This window comes from Salmo salar, chromosome ssa16, assembly GCF_905237065.1.
Source record: "Salmo salar chromosome ssa16, Ssal_v3.1, whole genome shotgun sequence".
Classification (NCBI taxonomy): domain Eukaryota; kingdom Metazoa; phylum Chordata; class Actinopteri; order Salmoniformes; family Salmonidae; genus Salmo; species Salmo salar.
The window spans coordinates 34,028,373-34,056,364 of record NC_059457.1 but is presented as its reverse complement, the minus strand read 5'-3'; the positions used below and the strand labels follow the sequence as shown (position 1 = coordinate 34,056,364).

The following is a 27,992-nucleotide window of genomic DNA, read 5'->3' as shown; positions in this document are numbered from 1 at the left end:
GTAAGAGAGAGGGAGAGAATTCTGACCATGTTCAATGCATGTTTTTAAGCCATTAATGAAGGGATACTTCGGGATATTGGTAATGAAGCCCTTCATCTACTTCCCCAAAGTCAGATGAACTCATGGATACAATTTAGCATGCTAGCAGTTACCATAGACATCCAGTCATTGCGCTAAAGCTAGCTAGCAATTGCGCTAAAGCTAGTTAGCAACTTCGTTCAAACTGCACGCAGAGACATTAAAATGGTATCCACGAGTTAACTCTCAGGAAGTAGATACAGGTCTTCATTGCCACAATCCTGAGGTATCCTGTTAAGCAAAAGAGAGATGATGAATTAGATCCTTTGTTTACATGGCTATAGAGAATACGGTATAGAGTGAGGAGAATAAAATAGGATAATAAACTGAGATGTTCTCTCCTCTGCTTGGTGGACTCTTCCTTAAACATAGCATGTAGCCCAAGCATATACAGACACTGTTCTGATCAGACACCACCTCTCCTATCATGCCTTCACAGCTTATATCTACAGTGCCTTCAGAAAGTATACACACGACTTGACCTTTTCCAAAATGTTGTTGTTTAACAGAATTTATTTTAAATTGATTAAATTGAGATTGTATCACTGATCTACACACAATACCCCATAATGTCAAAGTGGAATTATATTTTTAGAAATGTTTAAAAATTAATAAAAAATTACAAGATGAAATGTCTTGGGTCAATAAGTATTCAACCGTTTTGTTATGGCGAGCCTAAATAAGTTCAGGAGTAAAAATGTGCTTAACCAGTCACAAAATAAGTTACATGGACTGTGTGGTTTGCAAAGAATGGTTTGCAAAGAAGGCAAGAGGTTCGCAAAAGCAGACATTAAATATCCCTTTGAGCATGTTGCAGTTATTAGTGTTATTAATTACACTTTGGATCATGTAGGCTGTCATTGTAAATAATAATATGTTCTCAACTGACCTAAATAATAGTTAAATAAAATAAAATAAATGTATCAATACACCCAGTCACTACAAAGATACAGGCACCCTTTCTAACTCAGTTGCCGGAGAGAAAGGAAACCGCTCAGGGATTTCACCATGAACCCAATGGTTATTTTAATACAGTTACAGAGTTTCATGTCTGTGATAGGAGATAACGGACGATGGATCAACAACATTGTAGTTACTCCACAATACTAATAAAATATTCCAAAATATGCATCCTGCTTGCAATAAGGCACTAAAGTAATACTGCAAAAAATGTGGCAAAAAACACCAAACTTTTTGTCCTGAATACAAAGCGTTATGTTTGGGGCATCACTGAGTACACATCACTGAGTACCACATATTTTCAAGCATTTTCCTTGCCCTAGTCAGGATAAAAAGAAACAGAATAGCCAAGCATAGGCAAAATCCTAGAGGAAAACTTCCAACAGACACTGGGAGACAAATTCACCTTTCAGCAGGAAAATAACCTAAAACACAAGGACAAATATACACTGGAGTTGCTTACTAAGATGACATTGATTGTTCCTGGGTGGCCTAGTTACAGCTTGAAAATCTATGGCAAGACTTGAAAATGGCTGTCTAGCAATGATCAACAACCAACTTGACAGAGATGGAATAATGTTTTAAAGAATAATGTGCAAATATTGTACAATCCAGGTGTGCACAGCTTTTAGAGACTTACTCAGAAAGACTCACAGCTGTAATCACTGCCAAAGGTGATTCTAAAATGTACAGTATTGACTCAATACTTATCTTATTAAAATATATTAGTGTTTTATTTTCCATTCGTTTTTTATTTACTTGTAGACTTGAACTTCCACTTTGACATTTTGTGTAGATCGTTGACAATTTAAAAAATTTTTCATTAATTTGAATTGACTTTGTAACACAACAATGTGGAAAAAGTCAAGGGGTGAGAATACTTTCTGAAGGCACTGCTTTAGGGCTCTATTCAATCTGTATCGCTGAAGTTCAGATTGAATAAAGCCCCTAGTGTTTATAGTCTCTTGTACGTGCCTTAGCTGATTCAGTTCTAGGTGCTGAGATTAGTGTTTATAGCGTTGTGTGAAACTATGCACATTTCGCTGTGAAGGACCAACTCTTCACACAGAGGCAATAACAATAGAGCTCTAAAAACAGTCAAGTGTCCTTTTCACAGTCAAGACTCCCACAGACTCATTAGCCTGGGAAAGAGAAGCTTAAGTACTGTAATAGTAAAAACTCCTTTTGTGGTATTGATCTTGTGATTGCCCATGTAGTAGATTTACTGTATGATTTTGTCCTTCTCTCTCGCTCTGTCACTTGTCTTCAGGTACTTCAGACGTGCTGCAGCTCCAACAAGGATATGGATCCGGATGAACTCCATTACTATCAAATCAAATGAAATTGAATTGGTCACACACATATTTAGCAGATGTTATTCCGGGTGTAGCGAAATGCTTGTGTTCCTAGCTCCAACAGTGCTGTAATATCTAGCAGTTCACAACAATACACACTAATCTAAAAGTAAAATAATGGAATTAAGAAATATATAAATATTAGATTGAGCAATGTCGGAGTGGCATTGACTAAAATACAGTAGAATAGAATACAGTATATACATATTAGGTGAGTAAACCAGTATGTACACATTATATAAACATTATTAAAGTGGCTATTGTTCCATTATTCAAGTGGCCAGTGATTCCAAGTCTATGTACAGTATATAGGGCAGGAGCAAAATGTTGTTTTGTCTGCTATTATAACTGTATGTGTCTATGGCTGCGTACATACAGTATGTGAATGCGAGTTCATTATGTGGATAGATTGTTAAAGAGCTGTGTGTGTGTGTGTGTTTGCGCGAGCGCGCGTGCGAGTGTGTGTGTGCGGATGCGTTCGTGCATTTATTTCTGTGTGCGTTTCTATGCAGAGAGACACTGAGGAACAAGAGGTAGCTCCTCTTATTGAAGTAAGACTGCAATATAAATAAGTGAAGCCAGTAAAAAGGGCCGGCAGCACAGAGGATAGATCACAAACCAGGGGCTGCTGCTCTGTCTTAGAAGAAGGTCTATAATTTGGCTTTTGCCTCTACTGTCTTTCACTAGCCTCCATCTTCCTGCCTCTGCGACTTTACCTCTTCCTTTCCCGCCTAACTATATCTCTCCCTCATTCTTTCTCCTTGTCTCTCTTTACATTCCTTCTCATATCAGCAGTGAGCTGCCAGGCTGCCAGGCCTGGATCATCTCTATAACTACCCCACTGGATCATCATGCTGGATCATCTCTATAACTACCCCACTGGATCATCATGCTGGATCATCTCTATAACTACCCCACTGGATCATCATGCTGGATCATCTCTATAACTACCCCACTGGACCATCATGCTGGATCATCTCTATAACTACCCCACTGGATCATCATGCTGGATCATCTCTATAACTACCCCACTGGACCATCATGCTGGATCATCTCTATAACTACCCCACTGGACCATCATGCTGGATCATCTCTATAACTACCCCACTGGATCATCATGCTGGATCATCTCTATAACTACCCCACTGGATCATCATGCTGGATCATCTCTATAACTACCCCACTGGATCATCATGCTGGATCATCTCTATAACTACCCCACTGGACCATCATGCTGGATCATCTCTATAACTACCCCACTGGATCATCATGCTGGATCATCTCTATAACTACCCCACTGGATCATCATGCTGGATCATCTCTATAACTACCCCACTGGATCATCATGCTGGATCATCTCTATAACTACCCCACTGGACCATCATGCTGGATCATCTCTATAACTACCCCACTGGACCATCATGCTGGATCATCTCTTTAACTACCCCACTGGATCATCATGCTGGATCATCTCTATAACTACCCCACTGGATCATCATGCTGGATCATCTCTATAACTACCCCACTGGATCATCATGCTGGATCATCTCTATAACTACCCCACTGGATCATCATGCTGGATCATCTCTATAACTACCCCACTGGACCATCATGCTGGATCATCTCTATAACTACCCCACTGGATCATCATGCTGGATCATCTCTATAACTACCCCACTGGATCATCATGCTGGATCATCTCTATAACTACCCCACTGGATCATCATGCTGGATCATCTCTATAACTACCCCACTGGATCATCATGCTGGATCATCTCTATAACTACCCCACTGGACCATCATGCTGGATCATCTCTTTAACTACCCCACTGGATCATCATGCTGGATCATCTCTATAACTACCCCACTGGATCATCATGCTGGATCATCTCTATAACTACCCCACTGGATCATCATGCTGGATCATCTCTATAACTACCCCACTGGACCATCATGCTGGATCATCTCTATAACTACCCCACTCTCCAGCTGCCTCTGGGCCTCCGGCACAGCAAAGGACACATTTTTGAGAGGAGCGGGAGAAAACCAGAAAGATTCAGTTCAAAACTATATTCAGTTCATCCATCATGTTTACCTTCAACAGGACTTTCATCATACTGTGCACCAATGGACACATATTTCACTGTGACCTTGTGCTCACTTTTCAAGCTCTGAAGCACAAAGGGGAGCGGGGGTTTGGATGCCCTAATGTCTCATCATGTCCCCACTCGTCTGTTCACTTCCTGGGGTAGCATAACACACAGGGAAAACTACAGCCAGATGCCAAACTGTTACATGACCACTAACTCACTTGTGCTTAGACTCAGATTCAAACATAACTCACACACTGAGAGATAGGCACACACACGCACGCACGCACGCACGCACACACACACACACACACACACACACACACACACACACACACACACACACACACACACACACACACACACACAAATAGTCCCAAATCTTTAATCTTTATAATCCAGTCTTGACGCAGGGTACACTAGATGAGGCAGACAAACACACTAATGCCTCTACTTTCCTGATACTGTAGTGTAGACTTTGAGGTGCCAGCTACATATGGGTGGTGTTAACCTGGAGCGGAGCTTATAGTAACCCAGCCTAACAGGCATTTATCTCAATATCTCTGGTTGGGCAGGCTGGCTCCCACAGGAGAGAACAGCTTTCCCACTAACAGCCATTGTGTCTTAATGGAGGAGAAAAATGGTGCGCTCAGGGTGAGAAGAAGGATGAGTGAATGGATAAAGATGAGGTGACATGGAAAGCATGTGGTCCCGTCACACATCATAACTCTCTATTTCTGCCATGGCATGCAGCAGTAGTAACAGCAGTAGCAACAGCAGTAGCAGGCGCCTTATCTGACTGAACCATCTGTTCTCTTTTTTATGTACCTTAAATAGAAACACACTTCTAGAACGGAGTTATGTCTTTTAACACAAAAAACAAACACTCATAGGCTCAACAGGCACATAGATTTCTTTCTTCAACACACGCACACAGACACACACTTACACATACTCGCGCATACTCTCTGTCGCCACTGGGGCATTGGGGTGCCCTGCTCGCAGAGAGATGAGGCACTTGGTTGCGGTCTAGCTCCCGGCAGAATGGGATTCTGATGTGCTGCTCTGGTTCGCTGGGGACAGCAGCACTGCAGGGGGCTTCCTGAGTGCTGTTGACTATGGTCCGGGGGAGAGATGGAGACACATGGGGAACAACTCTCTCACAGTCTCCCCTACAGGTCTCACTGAACACAGAGGAACAACATCTGTCTGGGCCGGGCTTGGGCGTCCACATGACCAGGGAAGCCTTCAAACCACAGTACATCCACTATTAATTCTACTGTAGTATCCATCTGTGTATGACAGCTTGTCTGCAAAAATATGTGATGTGCTGTATATTAACAGATTAAAGTAAACTCATACTGCTTTTATGCTCTATCTAAACGCAACTTGACAACCATACAGCACATTAACACGCTGAATGTATGACCAGATAGGCAGTAATATCCATAATAGTCCTTCCTTATAGAAATAAGTCATCCCACAACTTCAGCTCTGTCTCTCTCCACGGTACCTCATTCCTCCACACCTCTATGACACTTCACAGCTCTATAGAGAGATAAATCCCCTGTTCCAGCTCCATCTCAGCTCTTAAGCCCAGACATGCAGACACTGAGCAGGCCTGAGTGCCTCGGTGTGTGTGTGTGTGTGTGTGTGTGTGTGTGTGTGTGTGTGTGTGTGTGTGTGTGACTCATAAGAGAGACTCATAAACACCTCTGTAGAAGAGAGGTATATTGGGTCAGCCACAGATATGTTTACTTTATCCTGTCTCAACAGTCCCATCCACCAGTCTAGTCTGCTTGACTCCCACATCCCAGCCCGGCACATAGCTCCATAGCTCCAAACACTTAATAAATGGGTTATAACACCACCCTGTCTGATCATGAAAACAGCTCCTAACATTTAACAAATGGGTTATAACACCACCCTGTCTGATCATGAAAACAGCTCCTAACACTTAATAAATGGGTTGTAACACCACCCTGTCTGATCATGAAAATAGCTCCTAACATTTAATACATGGGTTGTAACACCATCCTGTCTGATCATGAAAATAGCTCCTAACACTTAATAAATGGGTTATAACACCACCCTGTCTGATCATGAAAACAGCTCCTAACACTTAATAAATGGGTTATAACACCATCCCTGTCTCTCACACTCAAGTCTATAACTTAATCAGATGGTGACTGTGAGAGTGCTCTAATGCAGGTGATAGTAGGCTGTTTCTGAGTAGAGACAGTCTTTAACATTTCATCAGCTCTGCAGGAAGGGAGAGATGCAGGGCTGGTTTACACTGGCCTCCTGATTAATGCCCTGGGAGTGACGCTGCCCTGAGAGGGAGGCTATTAAACAGCACATAGAATCCACTCAAATATACTGCAAAAAATCTAATAAGAACATAAAACCACCATTCAATTACTCCCCCAGTCTGAGTCTCTGAATTAAAAGAGGAGCATATTTGAAAAACTTTTCTTGGCGCCACAGGGCAGCACAGTTAGAAGACATGAATCAGAGAGAAATATTGTACTGTACACACGCTGTGTTGCAAAAGTTAATGTTTTCCTCTGCAATGTCTGAAAACCCCATCTTCTGACAGAATAAACAACGTGTTTGAGAAAAAGCCAATAGCTGTCTGACATATGAAAGAAGCTTTTTACATAGCTTTTTATGATAATTCAAAAAATTCCAACATAATCTGACAGTGTGGGAGTGAATCAACATTTGTGTTGAGGGGGTCAGAGTATGGTAAAGCATTCTTGCCCTGTGGGTGTTGTTGGGGTTTAGCTTTTTTTATTTATCTGCTGTGGCCTCCCTCAGAGTTTACACAGCCACACCCTTACTCTCTTTACTCTCGATAAATTTATACACTACGCATTTGTATTTCATAACTACATCAGGAATTGCTCGCCTTATCCTTAGTCTTACTATATTGCCTGAGGAACATACTCTCTAAGAGAAACTGTAAGGATTTACTAACAGCAAAAAGCTATTCTGCAATGTATGCCTCCAAACCATTTACTGTGCATGTAGTTACTGTATATATAGTTACTGCACATTTAGTTACTGTACATACAGCTACTGTATATATACTTACTGCACATATCGTTAATGTACATATAGTTACTGTACATGTAGTTACTGTGCATATAGTTACTGTACATATAGTTAATGTACATGTGGTTACTGTACATATAGTTACTGTACAAATAGTTACTGCACATATAGTCACTGTACATGTAGTTACTGTACAAATAGTTACTGCACATATAGTTAATGTTCATATAGTTACTGTACATATAGTTCCTGCACATATAGTTAATGTACATATAGTTACTGTACATGTAGTTACTGCGCATATCGTTACTGTACAAATATTTAATGTACATGTAGTTACTGTACATATAGTTACTGTACATATAGTTACTGGACATATAGTTAATGTACATATAGTTCCTGTACATATACAGTGCCTTCAGAAAGTACTCACACCCCTTTACTTTTTTCACATTTTGTTGTGTTACAGCCTGAATTAAACATTTATTAAATTGAGATTGTGTCTCACTGATCTACACACAATACTCCATAATTGTCACGCCCTGGCCATAGAGAGGTTTTTGTTCTCTATTTTGGTTAGGCCAGGGTGTGACTAGAGTGGGCATTCTATGTTCCGTTTTCTATGCTTTGTGTATCTCTTTGTTTTGGCCGGGTATAGCTCTCAATTGGGGACAGCTGTCTATCGTTGTCTCTGATTGGGAGCTTAGGCAGCCTGTTTTCCTTTGGGTTTTGTGGGTGGTTACTTTCTGTTTAGTTGATGTTCCTGACAGAACTGTTTGGCTGTCGTTCGTTTTCTCGTTTTGTTTAAAGTGTTCTATTAAAATTATATGATGAGCACTCAACACGCTGCGCCTTGGTCTACTCCTTGCAACAGCCGTTACAATAATGTCAAAGTGGAATTTTGTTTTTAGAATTGTAAAAGCTGAAATGTCTTCAGTCAATAAGTATTCAACCCCTTTGACATGGCAAGCCTAAACAAGTTCAGGAGTAAAAATGTGCAGTTAGAGGTCATTTTGAGCGGCAATGATAAATTGCGTTAGCGCAATGACTGGAAGTAATTTGGTAACACAACGTGCCATTGGAACACAGGAGTAGTGGTTGCTGATAATGGGCCTCTGTACACCTATGTAGATATCCCATACAAAATCTTCCATTTACAGCTACAATTGTAATTGGCAACATTCTGTAATTGGCAACTGTATTTCTGATCAATTTGATGTTATTTTAATGGACAAAAAATGTGCTTTTCTTTAAAAAACAAGGACATTTCTAAGTGACCCCAAACTTTTGAACGGTAGTGTATATAAAATCACAGTGGTTTTTTATTCATCCTGAAAGTTGTCATCAAGTTCGATTAATTAAATATTGGAAGGTGGAAAAAAGTGTACAATAGGGGTTGAACAATATTCCTGTAAATCTACCCTAATTCTCACTAACCATGGAACTGTATGACAACAACAGTTCAGTTGTCATGAACCATGCGCCACGCTCCAGGTTTAACCTGCTAAGTGTGGCCTGAGTTCCATAACGATTCAAATAGGGGACGTGTCCCCAATTATTGCACAATTTTAGCCTAATAAGATCCACTAATGCTAACGACCCTCAGGAACAACTTACATGGCGTGACAGAGGAAAGAAAGGTAAACGGAATGGAATGATGCAAAATGTAAGCTACAAATTTAAGAACACTAACACTAAAGTGACAGTTATAAATGTATGTGGGTATTACTCACGAAGGCTCCCGATAGTGGCTAATATTTAACATGATAGAAATTGTAAAACAAAACAGAGAAAAGCCCGGGCATTGGCTATAATTAAAACATTCTAAAGAGCATACATCAATTCGGCAGGTTCAGTCCTACAGAAGCCTATAACTACGGTGTCCAAATTTCATCCACGCAAATGATGAGGGCACACAATTAATATCCGGAATAATGGCACAGCTATATGTATCCTATTTCCCTATAGAAAAGTGCTGCAATACATGTCATGTTGATATGATATTTTCAGTTTGCTTCCATATGGCTCGTTTCACATTCTTCTCCAGGGATCATAAGGAAAAAATAATCTAAAACAATTGCTATGTGTATTTACAATCCCAATCTCCAAAAGGATTACTCATTTACCTAGCTCTTATCAATAGCTCTCATCCATTTATTAATTACACTGCATGGAGAATGCTGTTATTTCTATCGGAAAAAAGAAAAAATACTTTTTCCACTTGGAACCGGCAGGCTTGCTTAACCTTATTCATGGTTTCCTTGCACGTAAAGGTGGGGGAATTATGAGGGAATTAAGTCAAGGTCAGAATACATCTTATCTGTAGACACACCTCCGCCACACATTCAACTCTTAGATCTCCACCTCGAAAGAATAGCGGGTGAATAGCATGCTATTCTCAAGCTTAAATTCAAGGTCAGAATATGCATAGAGAGAAAAGAGAAAGGTGTATAAAAATGGAATTACATTCCTTTTACGCTCTATTAACTCGGGTCGGAATCAGGGCCTTAAGCAATACTGCAAATGGTGACTTTAAAACAGTTACAGAGAATAATGGCTGTGATAAGAGAAAACTGAGGATGGATCAACAACATTGTAGTTACTCCACAATACTAACCTAAATTACAGAGTGAAAAGAAGGAAGCCTGTACAGAATAAAAATGTTTATTTACACATATCCTGTTTGCAATAAGTCAGTAAAGTAAAACTGCAAAAATGTGGCAAAGAAATTAACTTTATGTCCTGAATAGAAAGCTTTATGTTTGGGGCAAACACAACACATCACTTAGTACCAGTCTTCATATTTTCAAGCATGGTGGTGGCTGCATCATGTTATGGGTATGCTTGCCATTGGCAGGGACTAGGGAGTGTTTTAGGATAAAAAGAAATGGAAGACAGCTATAAGCACAGGCAAAAACCTAGAGGAAAACCTGGTTCAGTCTGATTTCCAACAGACAATAACCTAAAACACAAGGCCAAATATACCTTGGAGTTGCTTACCAAGGTGACATTGAATGCTCTTGAGTGGCTTAGTTACAGTTTTGACTTAAATCTACTTGAAAATCTATGGCGAGTCTTGAAAATAGCTGTTTAGCAATGATCAAAAATCAAGTTGACAGAGCTTAAAGGATTTTTTTTAAAGAATAAGGGGCAACTACTATACTGGAAAAACCCAAGACGGCGTAGCAGTGGGATGTCTGTTTTGATTGGCTTGTCCTGTCCCGTGTATATATTGCTTTTTCTTCAAATATATTTTTCATATTTTTAATCTCAATTTCCATCTACGGACTGAACATACTCTCCTGCAACCCGCCTCACCCAATGTGGTACGGATCTGCTATTTTTTATACTTTAGAACCGGAACCCCCATCAGCAGCTAGTCAGCTAACTAGCTACTAGTCAGTTAGCCACTGCTAGCGGTCATCATCGTTAACTCGGACATCTGACAGGCTCAGCCCGGTCAATTCCTGCCAGTCTGCACAGCGCGATATCAACCCAGAGCATATCGGACTGCTTTTCTCTACCACATCTCAGGATTCCTACCGCAAGCTCTGAACCTTTACTCCGGATCATTGCAGCTAGCTAGCTGCTATCTGAGTGGCTACTACTGGCTAACGTCTCTGTCCCGAAGCAAGAACCAGTCAGCCTGGAGCTAGACTCGAGCTAAGCCCATCTCCCTGCTAGCTGAAGAGATCCATCAGACAATTCCTGGGCTTCAATTACCTCTTTGGCCAATTGGCCTGGACCCTTTGCTGCCGACACGGAGCCCCGCCGATCCAGCCCGACTGGTCTGCCAACGTAACCGTCTGAGGGGGTTTCTGTCCCGAAGCTAGCACCAGTTAGCCATGAGCTAGCCTTGAGCTAGGCCCATCTGCCGGCTAGCCGAAGAGATCCATCAGACAATTCCTGGGCTTCAAAACCTCTTTTGACAATTGGCCTGGACCCTTTGCTGCCGACATGGATCCCTGCTTATCCATCACGACTGGTTTCAACACGCTCTCCCATTGCGACATCCCCCTGAGACCCATCTGCTAGCCTGCTAGCCCCGGCCTGCTAGCTGTCTGAATCGGCGTGCCTCCAGCTCGCCTAGCTACGCACTGGACCCTATGATCACATGGCTACACATGCCTCTCCATAATGTAAATTTGCCCTGTCTATTGTTATTTTGGTTAGTGATTTTTGTCTTATTTCACTGTAGAGCCTCCAACCCTGCTCAATATGCCTTAGCCAGTGGTGACCTCACCTGGCTTAAATTGTGCCTCTAGAGACAAAACCTCTCTCATCGTCACTCAATGCCTAGGCTTACCTCCACTGTACTCACATCCTACAATACCCTTGTCTGTACATTATGCCTTGAATTTATTCTTCCACGCCCAGAAATCTGCTCCTATTACTCTCTGTTCCAAACGCACTAGACAACCAGATCTTTTAGCCTTTAGCTGTACTCTTATCCTACTCCTCCTCTGTTCCTCTGGTGATTTAGAGGTTAACCCAGGCCCTGCAGACCCCAGCATCACTCCCATTCCCCAGGCACTCTCATTTGTTGACTTCTGTAACCGTAAAAACACTGGTTTCATGCATGTTAACATTAGAAGCCTCCTCCCTAAGTCTGTTTTATACACTGCTTTAGCACACTCGGCCAACCCCGGATGTCCTAGCCGTTTCTGAATCCTGGCTTAGGAAGGCCACCAAAAATCCTGACATTTCCATCCCTAACTATAACATTTTCCAACAAGATAGAACTGCCAAAGGAAGCGGAGTTGCAATCTACTGTAGAGATAGCCTGCAGAGTTCTGTCATACTATCCAGGTCTGTGCCCAAACAATTCGAGCTTCTACTTTTAAAAATCTTCTCCACTTCTCCAGAAACAAGTCTCTCACCGTTGCTGCTTGTTATAGACCCCCTTCAGCCCCCAGCTGTGCCCTGGACACCATTTGTGAATTGATCGTCCCCCATCTATCTTCAGAGTTCGTACTGTTAGGTGACCTAAACTGGGACATGCTTAACACCCCGGGCCATCCTACAATCTAAGATAGATGCCCTCAATCTCACACAAATTATCAAGGAAACTAGCAGGTACAACCATAAATCCGAAACCATGGGCACACTCCAACTTGCCCTCTAAATACACCTCTGAAATCTTCAACCAGGATCTCAGCAATCACTGCCTTATTGCCTGCATGCGTATAGGGTCCGCGGTCAAACGACCACCCCTCATCACTGTCAAACTTCAGCAAGCCGGCCTTTCTAATGGACCTGGCCCGGGTATCCTGGAAGGATATTGACCTCATCCTGTCAGTAGAGGATGCCTGGTTGCTCTTCAAAAGTGCTTTCCTCTCCATCTTAAATAAGCATGCCTCATTCTCAAAAATGTAGAACTAAGAACAGATATAGCCCTTGGTTCACCGCAGACTTGACTGCCCTTGACCAGCACAAAAACATCCTGTGGCGTTCTGCATTAGCATCGAATAGCCCCTGCGATATGCAACTTTTCAGCGAAGTCAGGAACCAATATACTCCGTCAGTTAAGAAAGCTAAGGCTAGCTTTTCAGACAGACATTAGTTTCCTGTAGCACTAATTCTAAAAACTTTGGGACATTGTAAAGTCCATGGAGAATAAGAGCACCTCCTCCCAGCTGACCACTGCACTGAGGATAGGAAACACTGTCACCACTGATAAATCTACAATAATCGATCATTTCAAGAAGCATTTTTGCCATGCTTTCCACCTGGCTACCCCTACCCCGGCCAACATCTTTCCACCCAACATCTTTCCACCCTGCAGCAAGTTGACCAACCTACCCCCCCCCCGCTTCTCCTTCACCCACATCCAGGCAGCTAATGTTTTGAAAGTAGCTGCAAAATCTGGATCCCTACAAATCACCTGGGCTAGACAATCTGGACCTTCTCTCTTTCTAAAATTATCCGCCGAAATTGTTGCAACCCCTATTATTAGCCTATTCAAACTCTCTTTCGTATCGTCTGAGATCCCCAATGATTGGAAAGCTGCCGTGGTCATCCCCCTCTTCAAAGGGGGAGACACTCTATACCCAAACTGTTATAGACATTTATCCATCCTGCCCTGCCTTTCTAAAATCTTTGGAAGCCAAGTTAATAAACAGATCACCGACCATTTTGAATCCCACCGTACCTTCTCCACTATGCAATCTGGTTTCCGAGCTGGTCATGGGTGCACCTCAGCCACGCTCAAGGTCCTCAACGATATCATTCTTGGCATCGATAAAAGACAGTACTGTGCAGCCGTCTTCATCGACCTTGCCAAGGCTTTCGATTCTGTCAATCACCACATTCTTATCGGCAGACTCAATAGCCTTGGCTTCGCAAATGACTGCCTCGCCTGGTTCACCAACTACTTCTCAGATAGAGTTCAGTGTGTCAAATCGGAGGGCCTGTTGCCCGGACCTCTGGCAGTCTCTATCAGGGTGCCACAGGGTTCAATTCTCGGGCCGACTCTTTTCTCTGTATCAATGATGTCGCTCTTGCTGCTGTTGATTTTATGATCCTCCTCTACGCAGATGACACCATTCTGTATACATCTGGCCCTTCTTTGGACACTGTGCTAACAAACCTCCAAACGAGCTTCAATGCCATATAACCCTCCTTCCGTGGCCTCTAACTGCTTTTAAATGCTAGTAAAACTAAGTGCATGCTCTTCAACTGATTGCTGTCCGCACCATCCCGCCAGACTAGCATCACTAGTCTGGACGGTTCTGACTTAGAATATGTGGACAACTACAAATACCTAGGTGTCTAGTTAGACTGTAAACTCTCCTTCCAGACTCACATTAAGCATCTCCAGTCCAAAATTAAATCTAGAATCGGCTACCTATTTAGCTACAAAGCCTCCTTCACTCATGCTGCAAAACATAACCTCATAAAACTGACTATCCAACTAATCCTTGAGTTCGGCGATGTCATTTACAAAATAGCCTCCAACACTCTACTCAGAAAACTGGATGCATTCCATCACAGTGCCATCCGTTTTGTCACCAAAGCTCCATATACTACATACCACTGTGACCTGTATGCTCTCGTTGGCTGGCCCTCACTACATATCCGTCGCCAAACCCACTGGCTCCAGGTCATCTATAAGTCTTTGCTAGGTAAAGCCCCGCTTATTCACCAGCTCACTGGTCACCATAGTAACACCCACCCATAGCATGCGCTCCAGCAGGTATATTGCACTGGTCATCCACAAAGCCAACACTTCCTTTGGCCACCTTTCCTTCCAGTTCTCTGCTTCCAATGACTGGAACGAATTGCAAAAATCTCTGAAGCTGGAGTCTTATATCTCCCTGTCTAACTTTAAGCATCAGCTGTCAGAGCAGCTTACCGATCACTGTACCTGTACACAGCCAATCTGTAAATAGCACACCCAACTACCTCATCCCCATATTATTACCTGCCCTCTTGCTCTTTTGCACCCCAGTATCTCTACTTGCACATCATCATCTGCACATCTATCACTCCAGTATTAATGCTAAATTGTAATTATTTCTCCTCTATGGCCTATTTATTGCCTACCTCCCTACTCTTCTACTTTTGCACACACTGTACATAGATTTTTCTATTTTTCTTTTCTATTGTGTTATTGACTGTACTTTTATTTATGTGTAACTCAGTGTTGTTATTTTTGTCGCACTGCTTTGCTTTATCTTGTCCAGGACGCAGTTGTAAATGAGAACTTGTTCTCAAATGGCCTACCTGGTTAAAAAAAGGTGAACATTAAAACAATTAAAAATACAATCCAGTTGTGCAAAGTTCTTAGAGACTTACCCAAAAAGACTCACCGCCAAAGGTGCTTCTACAAAGTATTCAGTCAGAGGTGTCATTATGGGGTATTGTATGTAGATGGGTGGGTGAAAAAAACATTTCTTCCATTCTGAATTCACGCTGTAACACAACAAAATGTGGAATAAAAAATGGGTATGAATACTTTCTGAAAGCACTATAGTTACTGTACATATAGCTTCTGTACTTATATCTCCTGCACATACAGTATACTGCAGTTCCTATACATATAATTACTGTACATATATTCCTGTACATATACAGTGCCTTCAGAAAGTATTCATACCCCTTGACTTACAGTATTCCACAGCTTGTTGTTACAGACTTAATTCAAAATGGATTAAATATTTGTTTCTCACCCATCTACACACTACACCATAATGACAAAGTGAAAACATGTTTTTAGAAATTTTAGCAAATGCATTGAAAATTAAATACAGAAATACCTAATTTACATAAGTGTTCACACTCCTGAGTCAATACATGTCAGAATCACCGCTTACAGCTGTGAGTCTTTATCTTTATGTCTCTAAGAGCTTTGTACACCTGGACTGTACAATATTTGCACATTATTCTTTAAAAAATCTTCAAACTCCATCAAGTTGGTTGTTGATCATTTTCAAGACTTGCCATAGATTTTCAAGCCGATTTAATTCTAAACTGTAACTACCACAGGCCACTCAGGAACATTCAGTGTCGTCTTGGTAAGCAACTCCAGTGTATATTTGGCCTTGTGTTTAAGGTTATTGTCCTGCTGAAAGGTGAATCTCTCTCTTTCTCTCCTTTAGTCTCCCTCTCTCTCGCTCTCTGATTAACACTACCCTCACTAGCATGCTCATTCTCACACAGAGCAGAGATGAATGAGCAGATAGGGGAGTTTGACCCATGCCACCATGCCAGCTAGAAACAGTGAGTAACAGCCTTACTGTGTGAATGAAATATGACAGGCCTGCAGCTCCTGCAAGACCCGGCTTGCTGCACCTTCTCTAGCCACTCTCCATTTTAAATATAACTGAGACTGTGGATCTTTTACCAGATAGACAAACAAACAAAACAACCACACTCACACATAAGGTACGTCAGGCATGAACGGACACACACACCACACACGCACGCACACAAGTTAGCACACACACGCAAAAAAAAAAAAAACACACACAAAGTTGACACACTCTCCCTCTCTCTTTCCAATACCGGGGCCCCTGTCAGAAAATACTATGATATGATTGTGAGCGTGATTCCTGCCGTGAGAATGTGATCGCTTTTCCCATAGAGCTCCAGTGTCTATAGAAATGGGCCCCTGTGCACCCACTGCAACACTGTGGTTGCGGTGCTGTTAGCTGTGTGTGTTTTCTGACATTGTGGAGGTCTGGCTGGGCCCAGTTCATTATCTCCCAGTGTTTACTGACATTAGGGAGGTCTGGCTGGGCCCAGTTCATTATCTTCCAGTGTTTACTGACATTGGAGAGGTCTGGCTGGGCCCAGTTCATTATCTCCCAGTGTTTACTGACATTAGGGAGGTCTGGCTGGGCCCAGTTCATTATCTCCCAGTGTTTACTGACATTGGAGAAGTCTGGCTGGGCCCAGTTCATTATCTCCCAGTGGTTAATGACATTGGGGAGGTCTGGTTGGGCCCAGTTCATTATCTCCCAGTGTTTACTGACATTGGAGAAGTCTGGCTGGGCCCAGTTCATTATTCCCCAATGTGTACTGACATTAGGGAGGTCTGGCTGGGCTCTGTTCATTATCCCCCAGTGTTTACTGACATTAGGGAGGTCTGGCTGGGCTCTGTTCATTATCCCCCAGTGTTTACTGACATTGAAGAAGTCTGGCTGTGCCCAGTTCATTATCCCCCAGTGTTTACTGACATTGGAGAAGTCTGGCTGGGCCCAGTTCATTATCCCCTAGTGTTTACTTACATTGGAAAGGTCTGGTTGGGCCCTGTTCATTATCCCCTAGTGTTTACTTACATTGGAAAGGTCTGGTTGGGCGACATTCATTATCTCCTAGTGTTTACTGACATTGGGGAGGTCTGGCTGGGCTGCCTTCAATATTCCCTGCTGCTATGAGCAGACACAGATGGGAGAGCAAACACACGCACACAAACACACACAAAGTTGGCGCACTCTCCCTCTCTCCCCTAGTGTTTACTGACATCGGGGAGGTCTGGCTGGGCTGCCTTCAATATTCCCTGCTGCTATGAGCAGACACAGATGGGAGAGCACACTAAGTTAGGGAACCCCTCCACAGGCACAGACAATATACCTGAGGCAACAAAGCGTATGTTAATGTGTGTGTGTGTGAAAGAGAGCGTGTCATGCATTCAACTTTTGGTGGTCAGTGTCTGAAAGACCAATTTAGCTGTATTATACTATATGCACCCAACTGAGAAGTACAGAAAGTTAATCAGTTAGAACACACACAAACACAACAACAAGTATACAAATACTGCACACACGCATGCACACAAGTACACCTACACATACACACACACACGTGTGCATGCACGCGGACATTGGGTGCAGGATAATAAATTGAGAAGGAATTTCTGAGCTTGTTTATGCCCTGTTTGTGCTGTGGCCAGCATATTGATCATCGTGGTTCATGATCACTCACTCAGTCGCTAAGAATAAATCTGCTGTGAGGATAAATCACTGTGGCTTTAAGCATCCTTAATCACCAAACATTAGGAAAATGGCACACACACGCAGGCATGCACACACACACACACACACACACACACACACACACACACACACACACACACACACACACACACACACACACACACACACACACACACACACACACACACACACACACACACATACACACACTCCAGGAAGGGTGACAAATGTGAGTTATCTTGGTGGATATTTATAAAGCTACAGCCTTGATGGCACTGCAGTGGTCATTGTTTATGTGTTGGGGGAAATTATGTATATAAACCCTGATGCTATGTACCCATTGCTGATGCTATGTATTGGCCAATGAGAGGCTTTGAAGCCACCGGTTGGCCATATTGGCACTCCCCAGGAGAAGCAGTCCTCCACAGGAATTAATGTAATTCTACAGTATTTCAATTTAATGTTTCAAGGACAAAATTAAATGTATATAAGTATTTTTGTTGTTGTAGTGGGGACAGTAACATTAGAACTTTAAAAAAAATTCTACCTCAGGGGAATTTATATTTTTTCATAATATATTTTAAAATTATGCATTTTTTTACAATGGCGAAGGACTGCCAAGATGGAGGTGCGGTGGCTTCAAATCAGTGCTTCCTGTCAGAAATCTAGTGTATATATATCATTGGCTGGGGGTAGCAGGGGTTGGCCTCACTCACCCTGTCTTCCTCCTCCCTGAGGTCCGGCATGGTGCTGATGCACAGGCTTATTACGGTCACAGCCACCATCACCACCGACAGGCAGGCAAAGATCTTCCCTGGCAATCCAGACTGGGGGTTCTCCACCATATCCCTCAGCTGGTTCATGAACTTGCGGTAGCGAGTCTCCTCAACTGGGGGGCGCAGCAGGGCGTGCCTCTGCCTCTGCTCCTCCTCCTGCCTCTCGTGCTCATTCATTTCCTCGATGCGTGTGTACATCTTCCTCTTACAGCAGCGCTCCATGTAGGTCATCTCCACGCCCCAGTAGAGCAGCTCGTCTTGGAGCGACAGCACGCACATCTCCCTCAGCATGCGCAGCTTTCCTGCCGCCAGGAAGTTGAGGATGACGCGGAAGGCCGAGGGGCTGCGGTCAAAGAAGAACTCCCGCCGCGTCTCATCATAGTCGTCACACACACTGGCAATCTCCTCTGGGCTGCTGAGACCACAGAGCCGTCCCAGCCGGGTAAGGGGGAACTGCTCCAGCGTGCTCCAGGGGAAGGTGTATCGGTTGCCCCCCACGTTGATGACCGCTAGCAGGCCGTGGTCAACTGACAGCAGGTCCTCTGGTCGTCTAATGAACTGGGCCCTCTGATAGTAGACCCCCTTGACCGACTCCGTCTCTGGGATCTGGGTGAAGATGGCGTCGAGGCTGCTGTCATCGCTGGCCGAGAGGTTGCTGAAGTCGTGGTTTGCATTGCTGATGATGGGCATGGCGGCATCCGGGTGGGTGGCCGGCTGGGCTGGTCACATTGGGCGCTCAGTGGCTGGTCTGGGAGTTGGGCATCGGGGGGCTGGGGACAGGTGTGTCCCTTTAGGCTCTGCAGCAGGATCAAGGGGGTCCCAGGCTGGTGGCGTCATGCAGACACTGATAGGAGAGGGGAAGAAGAACATCAAACCTCAGTTAGACTGCAGTGGTATAGGCTTCTCCTTCTCTGCCGTACATTTCTAGTCCAGAGACTGACAGACACATCAGACAACAGACTCTGCAAGGCAGATGTGAGGATCAGTGAAGCTGAGGATTAAGCTTGAGATATTTGTGGCGCTCTCTGGTCATGTCTGTTTCAACCAGGGGCTGGAACAAAAATGATTTTCCAATCGTTTTTCGTTCTGAACAGAACCATTCTTTTTTTTGTTCCATTTCACTGTTCTGACCAGCAAAATAAAGTTCTGAACCGGTTCGAACCCAAAAAAAGTACTGGTTTATATTGTTCCTTTCTGTTCCTTTCTAAACCTTTCTAGCTAACAAGCTTGTACAGCAGCACTAGAATTAAAAACACGTCTTACCATTCTGTAGTTAGTTAATCCAATGTGAAACGTGATAACCATGGTATCCTTATTTAGTATTGAAAAAGACAATCCATTCTTCTCTAATTAAACATATCTCCATAATTTCAGAATTACGCTTGTAACGTTGTCAGTAGGCTACAGTAACCTATGCTTCGGACGGGAGGGGCAAGTATCCTACACACACACACCCACTGGCAACATTTCCAGCTGGCAGGCAGATGCTGGAATAAGTTTATTAGTGACAGAGTGAGAGCTTTGCACAGGCGCTTTGTTGCGATTTTTTTGGGACTGGAAAACAATTTGTGGAATGTAAAATAACACTATTAACAGGTTCTCATGCTTTAAAATAACGGTTCTGTTCCGGAACTGTCACGGATCCCTCCGGAACTGTCATTACGCACAACTGGTCCCTGTTCCCATTTGATTAGTAATTGTATAAGCGTGTCCTTTGTTACCATTGTCCTGTCGATTATTGTTCCAATGTCCGTTGGTCGTGCAAGTACCTGTCCTGTGTTGTTTTGACTTTTGTGCCACGTGTATTGTGCAGATGATTACGGGTCTCGTCCTGTGTGATAATCATTGTGCGATTGTGTATTTATTCGAGGTACTCCTCGCTTTTATGTTTGGGTCTCAACTCTGTTCGGTATACGTATTTGTTTGGTCTTCATCCCGGTGCCTTTACACAGCAATAATTTAGTTTAATCATTTGGGAAATAAAAACCCCTATTACGCATTCCTGCGCCTGTCTCCCGATTCCTTTATACCGACGTGACAGGAACAGTATAGATTACTTTAATTTTCGGTTTGGGTTCTGTTCTTCAAATAATTTCTTTACTTTCTGGTTTTAGGTTCTGATCTCTGAACCAGTTCCAACGCTGGACAGGGATTCTCTTTTCTCAAGATATTTATGAAACTGATCTGACTACTTTTTATATTTCCTGCACAGTGGGGTGCTTTCACGCCGCAACCACTGCAAATATTAATTGGGGTATAAAATTACACAATCAATTTAACCACAACAGGATCAGTGGGTCCCCCATGGGACAGTTTAGCTTATGTAGGCTAATGTTATTAGCAGGAGTTTGTAAGTAACAAGAACATTTCCAGGACATAGACATATCTGACATTGGCAGAAATCTTAAATTATTGTTACTCTAACTGTACTGTCCAATTTACAATAGCTATTACAGTGAAAGAATATCATGCTATTGCTTGAGGAGAGTGCACAGTTATGAACTTGAAAATGTATTAATAAACCAATTAGGCACATTTGGGCAGTCTTGATACAACATTTTGAACAGAAATGTGATGGTTCATTGGATCAGTCTAAAACTTTGCACATACACTGCTGCCATCTCGTGGCCAAAATATAAAATGTGCTGGGCTGGAATAATACATTATGGCCTTTCTCTTGTATTTCAAAGATACATTTATTTTCCTTTGTATTTTCTTTTACCAGATCTAATGTGTTATATTCTCCTACATTCATTTCACATTTCCACAAACTTCAAAGTGTTTCCTTTCAAATGGTATGAAGAATCTGAATTTCCTTGCTTCAGGTCCTGAGCTACAGGCAATTAGATTTGGGTATGTCATTTTAGGCAAAAATTGAAAAAAAGGGGCCGATCCTTACCATGCGGGGTAAGGCTATTAGCCAATTCCTTAGAGAACGTTAGGGACGTGAATAATAGTCTGTGGATAATAGTCCAAATCAGGGGTGGGCTACATAATGTACATCCTCTAGTTTTACATAGGGGATTCAGTGCTCGATTCAATCCACATCGCAAAAAGGTAAGTTCCGATTGAGCTGATATATGCAGCGTTTACCATGAATGCAGTCTCCACTAACGCTATAACAAATATGAATCGTGCTATAGCACTGAACTTCTGTGTTACGGATTGAATCGAGCCCTTAATAAATCACTGCTGTCAATGTGTTTCATTTTGATCGTGGTGGGGGAAGAGAGAATTATAAACTGTTTATTAATAGAATCACTGGTAATACAGTATTCCTGTCGGAGTGTTGGTTGCTTTACCTAGTGGAAAGTTAATTGAAGGAAGTGTTTTAGCGGCGCAGTGACATCAGCAGGAACATTCCCTCCACTGCTCTCACTAGTGACAGACAGGAGATACAGATATAGGATCTTAATTTGAGCCTGTTTGCTACAGCAGGAAAATAATCCTGCAGCAGGGTGACCAAATTAGGATCCTACATCTGTAAGTGCAATGAAGTTGCCATCCGCTGTTGGTCCACTACAAACCCTTTGCCTGCCATTTAATGAAACAGCTTCATGTAGAAGAATCATGTAGTCTTCGTAACACTCATTCACTCACTCACTCACTCACTCACTCACTCACTCACACACACACACACACACACACACACACACACACACACACACACACTATGGGTCATTTTGTATAAAAGTCTTCTTTAAAAAGGAAAGGAGTTTATGTCCAAACTAATCACAGGAAGGCAATACTAGGCTATTATAGACTACCATTATGAGTATTTTATGGAACACATAATAACCTTTAATGTTTTATTATAAAGCATACCAGTAGGCTATGTGATTAATCATTCCTTGTCTTGTTGTCTTCAACTTCCCACTAATGCATTGGCCATTACTGTACAATATGGTACACAATTCTAAACAGTGGAGACTGCTCTAACTATTCATTCAGATATATGGTTGCTGCTAGGAACAGCTCTAATAGCTGTTTTGGTTCTTCCAATTGATCAAATCTAGGCTTTATATCAAATCTAGGCTTTATATCAAATCTAGGCTACTTGCTATTCTATCACAATAATATCAATATATTCTAAATATTATGATCAGATTGGTAGTTGACATTAAACTTCAATAGAAGCGCAATGATCATGACGAATATAGGCCTACATTATTCGATAGTGAACGTTGAATAATAAGAATGAAGACTACAGAAACTTGTCACGTACCATGTTAGTGAAGAGAGCAGCTGATCACCTCTCTAGCTGTCAGTCCGTCTGATCATTCAATATCAGTCACACAAGTCTCACCGAAATATATCAGCTGCCACATTTTGTACAGTGTCCCAACCTGTAAACTCGATTAAAAACTCTTCAAAATACGAAGAGAGAAAATTATTCGAGCTGAGTGTCCCGTTACAGATCCGTACTGCAGAGGCTGTGCGATGCGCGCGCGCTGCACAGATGTATTACGGGTAGGGTAGGGTACCTCAAGTTTGCGAAGAGTAAGCTAGGTGAGCATCGTGAGTAACGTAAGTGACTTTCCCTTACCAAGTCACCTAACAAAGCCTAACTTTGAGTAACAAATATTGCCTTTCCCTTTACTGCGAATTGCTACGGTAATACCACGGGAAAGATTCGATGCCCTCTGGTGCCACACAGCCCCAGCAAAAAAGAAAGTATGTAAACTATCCCAACGTATTGTTGCGTAATCAGATACAGTAGTTTTGTTCGACTGACAAACTATGGAGCCGAGTTAACCTTTAACATCCCGTAACCAGTAAGCTGCTCTGCTGCTTTTATACTCTTCAAACCTCCCAGCGGGGAGCGCGGATCATTTCGATCCCAATTATGTTTTTATGCCGCGGTGGATTACGGTCACAGTGGGGAATCAGCTACACAGTCTGATACTACTAGGCATGAGTCTAATATACACCTATAGGTATGCTCTTGTAAAATATAAGAGAAGTGTTATTATGATATGTTTAAACCATTCTAAAGGCTATGGTCAATGTGATGAATTCTGCTAAAGGGTTTCATCATGTCTTACCGCCAATATTTTAAGGCTTCCTGAAACATTTGTGATACTGAACATGGTCAATGTTGTGAATTTGGTAAAGGATTTGATCATGTCTAACCACTGATGTTTTAAGACATGTCTTTATTACAAACATCATGTAGTCACTAGTCAGTGTATCAGCACTGCTCCCTTACAGGGCCAACCTGAAAACTATTACCTATTGTACAGGAAACACTGCATGATCATTACCAAACAGCATGAAGTCAATAGTCTACCAATGATTTATTCACAGAAACATACACTGAGTGTACAAAACATTAGGAACACCTGCTCTTTCGTGATATAGACTGACCAGATGAATCCAGGTGAAAGCTATAATCCCTTATTAATGTCACCTGTTAAATTCACTTCAATCAGTGTAGATGAAGGGTAGGTATTTGTATTGTTGAATTTGTATTTATTATCGATCCCCATTAGCTGCTGCCATGGCAGCTGCTGCCTGCTCTTCCTGGGGTCCCGCAAAATTAAGGCAGCTATACAATTTGAAAACATTACAATACATTCATTAAAGAATTCACAACACACTAAGTGCCTCAGGCCCCTACTCCACTACCACATATCTACAACACAAAATCCATGTGTACGTGTGTATAGTGCGTATGTATGCATGTGTCTGTGCCTCTGTTTGTGTTGCTTCACAGTCCCTGCTGTTCAATAAGGTGTATTTTTATCTGTTTTTTAAATCTGATTCTACTGCTTGAAACAGTTACCTGATGTGGAATAGAGTACCATGTAGTTATGGCTCTATGTAGTACTGTTCGCCTCCCATAGTCTGTTCTGAACTTGGGGACTGTAAAGAGACTTCTGGTGGCATGTCTTGTGAGGTATGCATGAATGTCTGAGCTGTGTGCTAGTCATTTAAACAGACAGCTTGGTGCTTTCAACATGTCAATACCTCTCACAAATACAAGTAGAGAAAGGGGGAGACCTAGTCAGTTGTACAACTGGATACATCCAACTGAAATGTGTCTTCTGCATTTAACCCAACCCTTCCAAATCAGAGAGGTGCGGGGGGCTGCCATAATCAACATCCACGTCTTCGTCACACGGGGAAGGGTGCGTTAACTGCCTTGCTCGGGGGCAGAGCAACAGATTTTTACCTTGTCAGCTCTGGGATTCTTTCCAGCAACCTTTCGGTTACTGGCCCAATGCTCTAACCACTAGCCTACCTAGTGATGAAGTCAATCTATCCTCTACTTTGAGCCAGGAGAGATTGACATGCATACAGTATTATTAATGTTTGCTCTTTGCGTACATTCAAGGGCCAGCCGTGCTGCCCTGTTCTGAGCAAATTGGAATTTTCCTCTTTGTGGCACCTGCCCACACGACTGAACAGTAGTCCAGGTGCGACAAAACTAGAGCCTGTAGGACCTGCTTTGTTGATAGTGTTGCTAAGAAGGTAGAGCAATGCTTTATTATGCACAGACTTCTCCCCATCTTAGCTACTGTTGTATCAATATGTTTGACCATGACAGGTTACAATCCAGGGTTACTCCAAGCTGATCTGACCAATCGGAATCCGCCCTTCAAGATTGTTTTGATCACGCGGACTGGGACATGTTCCGGGTAGCCTCAGAGAATAATAGTGATTTATATGCTTATTCGGTGAGTGAGTTTATAAGGAAGTGCATAGGAGATGTTTTACCCACTGTGACTATTAAAACCTACCCGAAACAGAAACCGTCGATAGATGGCGGCATTCGCGCAAAACTGAAAGCGCGAACCACCGCATTTGACTGGGAATATGGCCGAATACAAACAGTGTAGTTTTTCCCTCCGCAAGGCAATCAAACAAGCAAAATGTCAGTATAGAGACAAAGTAGAGTCGGAATTCAGCGGCTTAGACACGAAACGTATGTGGCAGGGTCTACAGACAATCACGGACTACAAAAAGAAAACCAGCCACGTCACGGACACCAACGTCTTACTTCCAGACAAACTAAACACCTTCTTTGCCCGCTTTGAGAATAATGCAGTGTCACCGACGCGGCCCACTAGCAAGGATGGTGGGCTCTCCTTCTCCGTGGCCGACATGAGTAAGACAATTAAACATGTTAACCCAGCAAGGCTGCCGGCCCAGACGGCATTCCTAGCCGCGTCGTCAGAGCATGCGCAGACCAGCTGGCTGGTGTGTTTACGGACATATTCATCTCTCCCTATCCCAGTCTGCTGTCCCCACATGCTTCAAGATGGCCACCATTGTTCCTGTTTCCAAGAAGGCAAAGGTAACTGAACTAAATGACTATCGCCCCGTAGCACTCACTTCTGTCATCATGAAGTGCTTTGAGAGACTAGTCAAGGATCATATCACCTCCACTCTAGACCCACTTCAATTTGCGTACTGCCCCAATAGGTCCACAGACGACGCAATCGCCATCACACTGCACACTGCCCTATCCCACGTGGACAAGAGGAATACCTATGTAAGAATGTTGTTCATTGACTACAGCTCAGCATTCAACACCATAGTACATTCCAAGTTCCTCATTAAACTTGAGGCCCTGGGTCTCAACCCCGCCCTGTGCAGTTGGGTCCTAGACTTCCTGATGGGCCGCCCCCAGGTGATGAAGGTAGGAAACAACATCTCCACTTCGCTGATCCTCGACACTGGAGCCCCACAAGGGTGTATGCTCAGCCCCCTCCTGTACTCCCTGTTCCCCCGTGGCTGCGTGGCCATGCACGGCTCCAACTCAATCATGAAGTTTGCGAATGACACAACAGTAGTAGGCTTGATTACCAACAACGACGAGACAGCCTACAGGGAGGAGGTGTGGGCACTCGGTGTGTGGTGTCAGGAAAACAACCTCTCACTCAACAAAACAAAACAAAGGAGATGATGGTGGACTTCAGGAAACAGCAGAGGGAGCACCCCCCTATCCACATTGATGGAACAGCAGTGGAGAAGGTGGAAAGTTTTAAGTTCCTCGGCGTACATACCACGGACAAACTGAAATGGACAACCCACACAGAGTTATTTTTTATTTTACCTTTATTTAACTAGGCAAGTCAGTTAAGAACAAATTCTTATTTTCAACGACAGCCTAGGAACAGTGGGTTAACTGCCTTGTTCAGGGGCAGAACGACAGATTTGTACTTTGTCAGCTCAGGGATTCAATCTTGCAACCTTTTGGTTACTAGTCTAACACTCTAACCACTAGGCTACTAGGCTAACTGCTGCCCAGTGTGGTGAAGAAGGCGCAACAGTGCCTCTTCAATCTCAGGAGGCTGAAGAAATTTGGCTTGTCACCTAAAACCCTCACAGATGCAGAATTGAGAGCACCCTGTCGAGCTGACACACCACCATGGAATGGAAACTGCACCGCCCATATCCGCAGGGCTTTCTAGAGGGTGGTGCGGTCTGCACAACGCATCACCCGGGGAAAACTACCTGCCCTCCAGGACACCTACAGCACCCAATGTCACAGGAAGGCCAAAAAGATAATCAAGGACAACAACCATCCGAGCCACTGCCTGTTCACCCCGCTACCATCCAGGAGGCGAGGTAAGTACAGGTGCATCAAAGCTGGGACCGAGAGACTGAAAAATATAATCTCTTGGCCATCAGACTGTTAACCTGTTGGGGCTAGGGGGCAGTATTTTCACGGCTGGATAAAAAAACGTACCCGATTTAATCTGGTTACTAATCCTACCCAGTAACTAGAATATGCATATACTTATTATATATGGATAGAAAACACCCTAAAGTTTCTAAAACTGTTTGAATGGTGTCTGTGAGTATAACAGAACTCATTTGGCAGGCAAAACCCTGAGACAGATTCTGACAGGAAGTGGATATCTGATGTGTTGTATTACCTTTAAACCTATGCCATTGAAAAACACAGGGGCTGAGGAATATTTTGGCACTTCCTATTGCTTCCACTAGATGTCACCAGCCTTTACAAAGTGTTTTGAGTCTTTTACTGTGAGATCTGACCGAACAAGAGCCATGGAACGGTGATGGCCGATTAGACTCTGCGCGCGAGTTCATGTTGGGTACCCTCGTTCCAATACGTTATAAAAGAGAATGCATTCGTCCACCTTGAATATTATTCATGTTCTGGTTAAAAAAGGCCCTAATGATTTATGCTATACAACGTTTGACATGTTTGAACGAACGTAAATATATTTTTTCCCCTCGTTCATGAAGTGAAGTCCGGCGGGC

At 43.0% G+C, this 27,992-nt stretch overlaps 1 protein-coding gene across 1 annotated transcript in view; it reads right to left on the bottom strand.

The window, feature by feature from the left end:
- LOC106573696 (potassium voltage-gated channel subfamily G member 4) overlaps nt 1-23,632 on the bottom strand; it is a 27,943-nt gene extending 4,311 nt beyond the window's left edge. Inside the window, exons 1-2 of the mRNA XM_014148981.2 lie at nt 22,981-23,632; nt 18,696-19,599 (exon numbers count right to left, since the gene is read on the bottom strand). Of these exons, the coding sequence (XP_014004456.1) occupies nt 18,696-19,445 (750 nt within the window). The 5' untranslated portion in view covers nt 19,446-19,599; nt 22,981-23,632. The remainder of the gene's footprint in view (nt 1-18,695; nt 19,600-22,980) is intronic.
- Between the last annotated feature and the right edge of the window lie 4,360 nt (nt 23,633-27,992).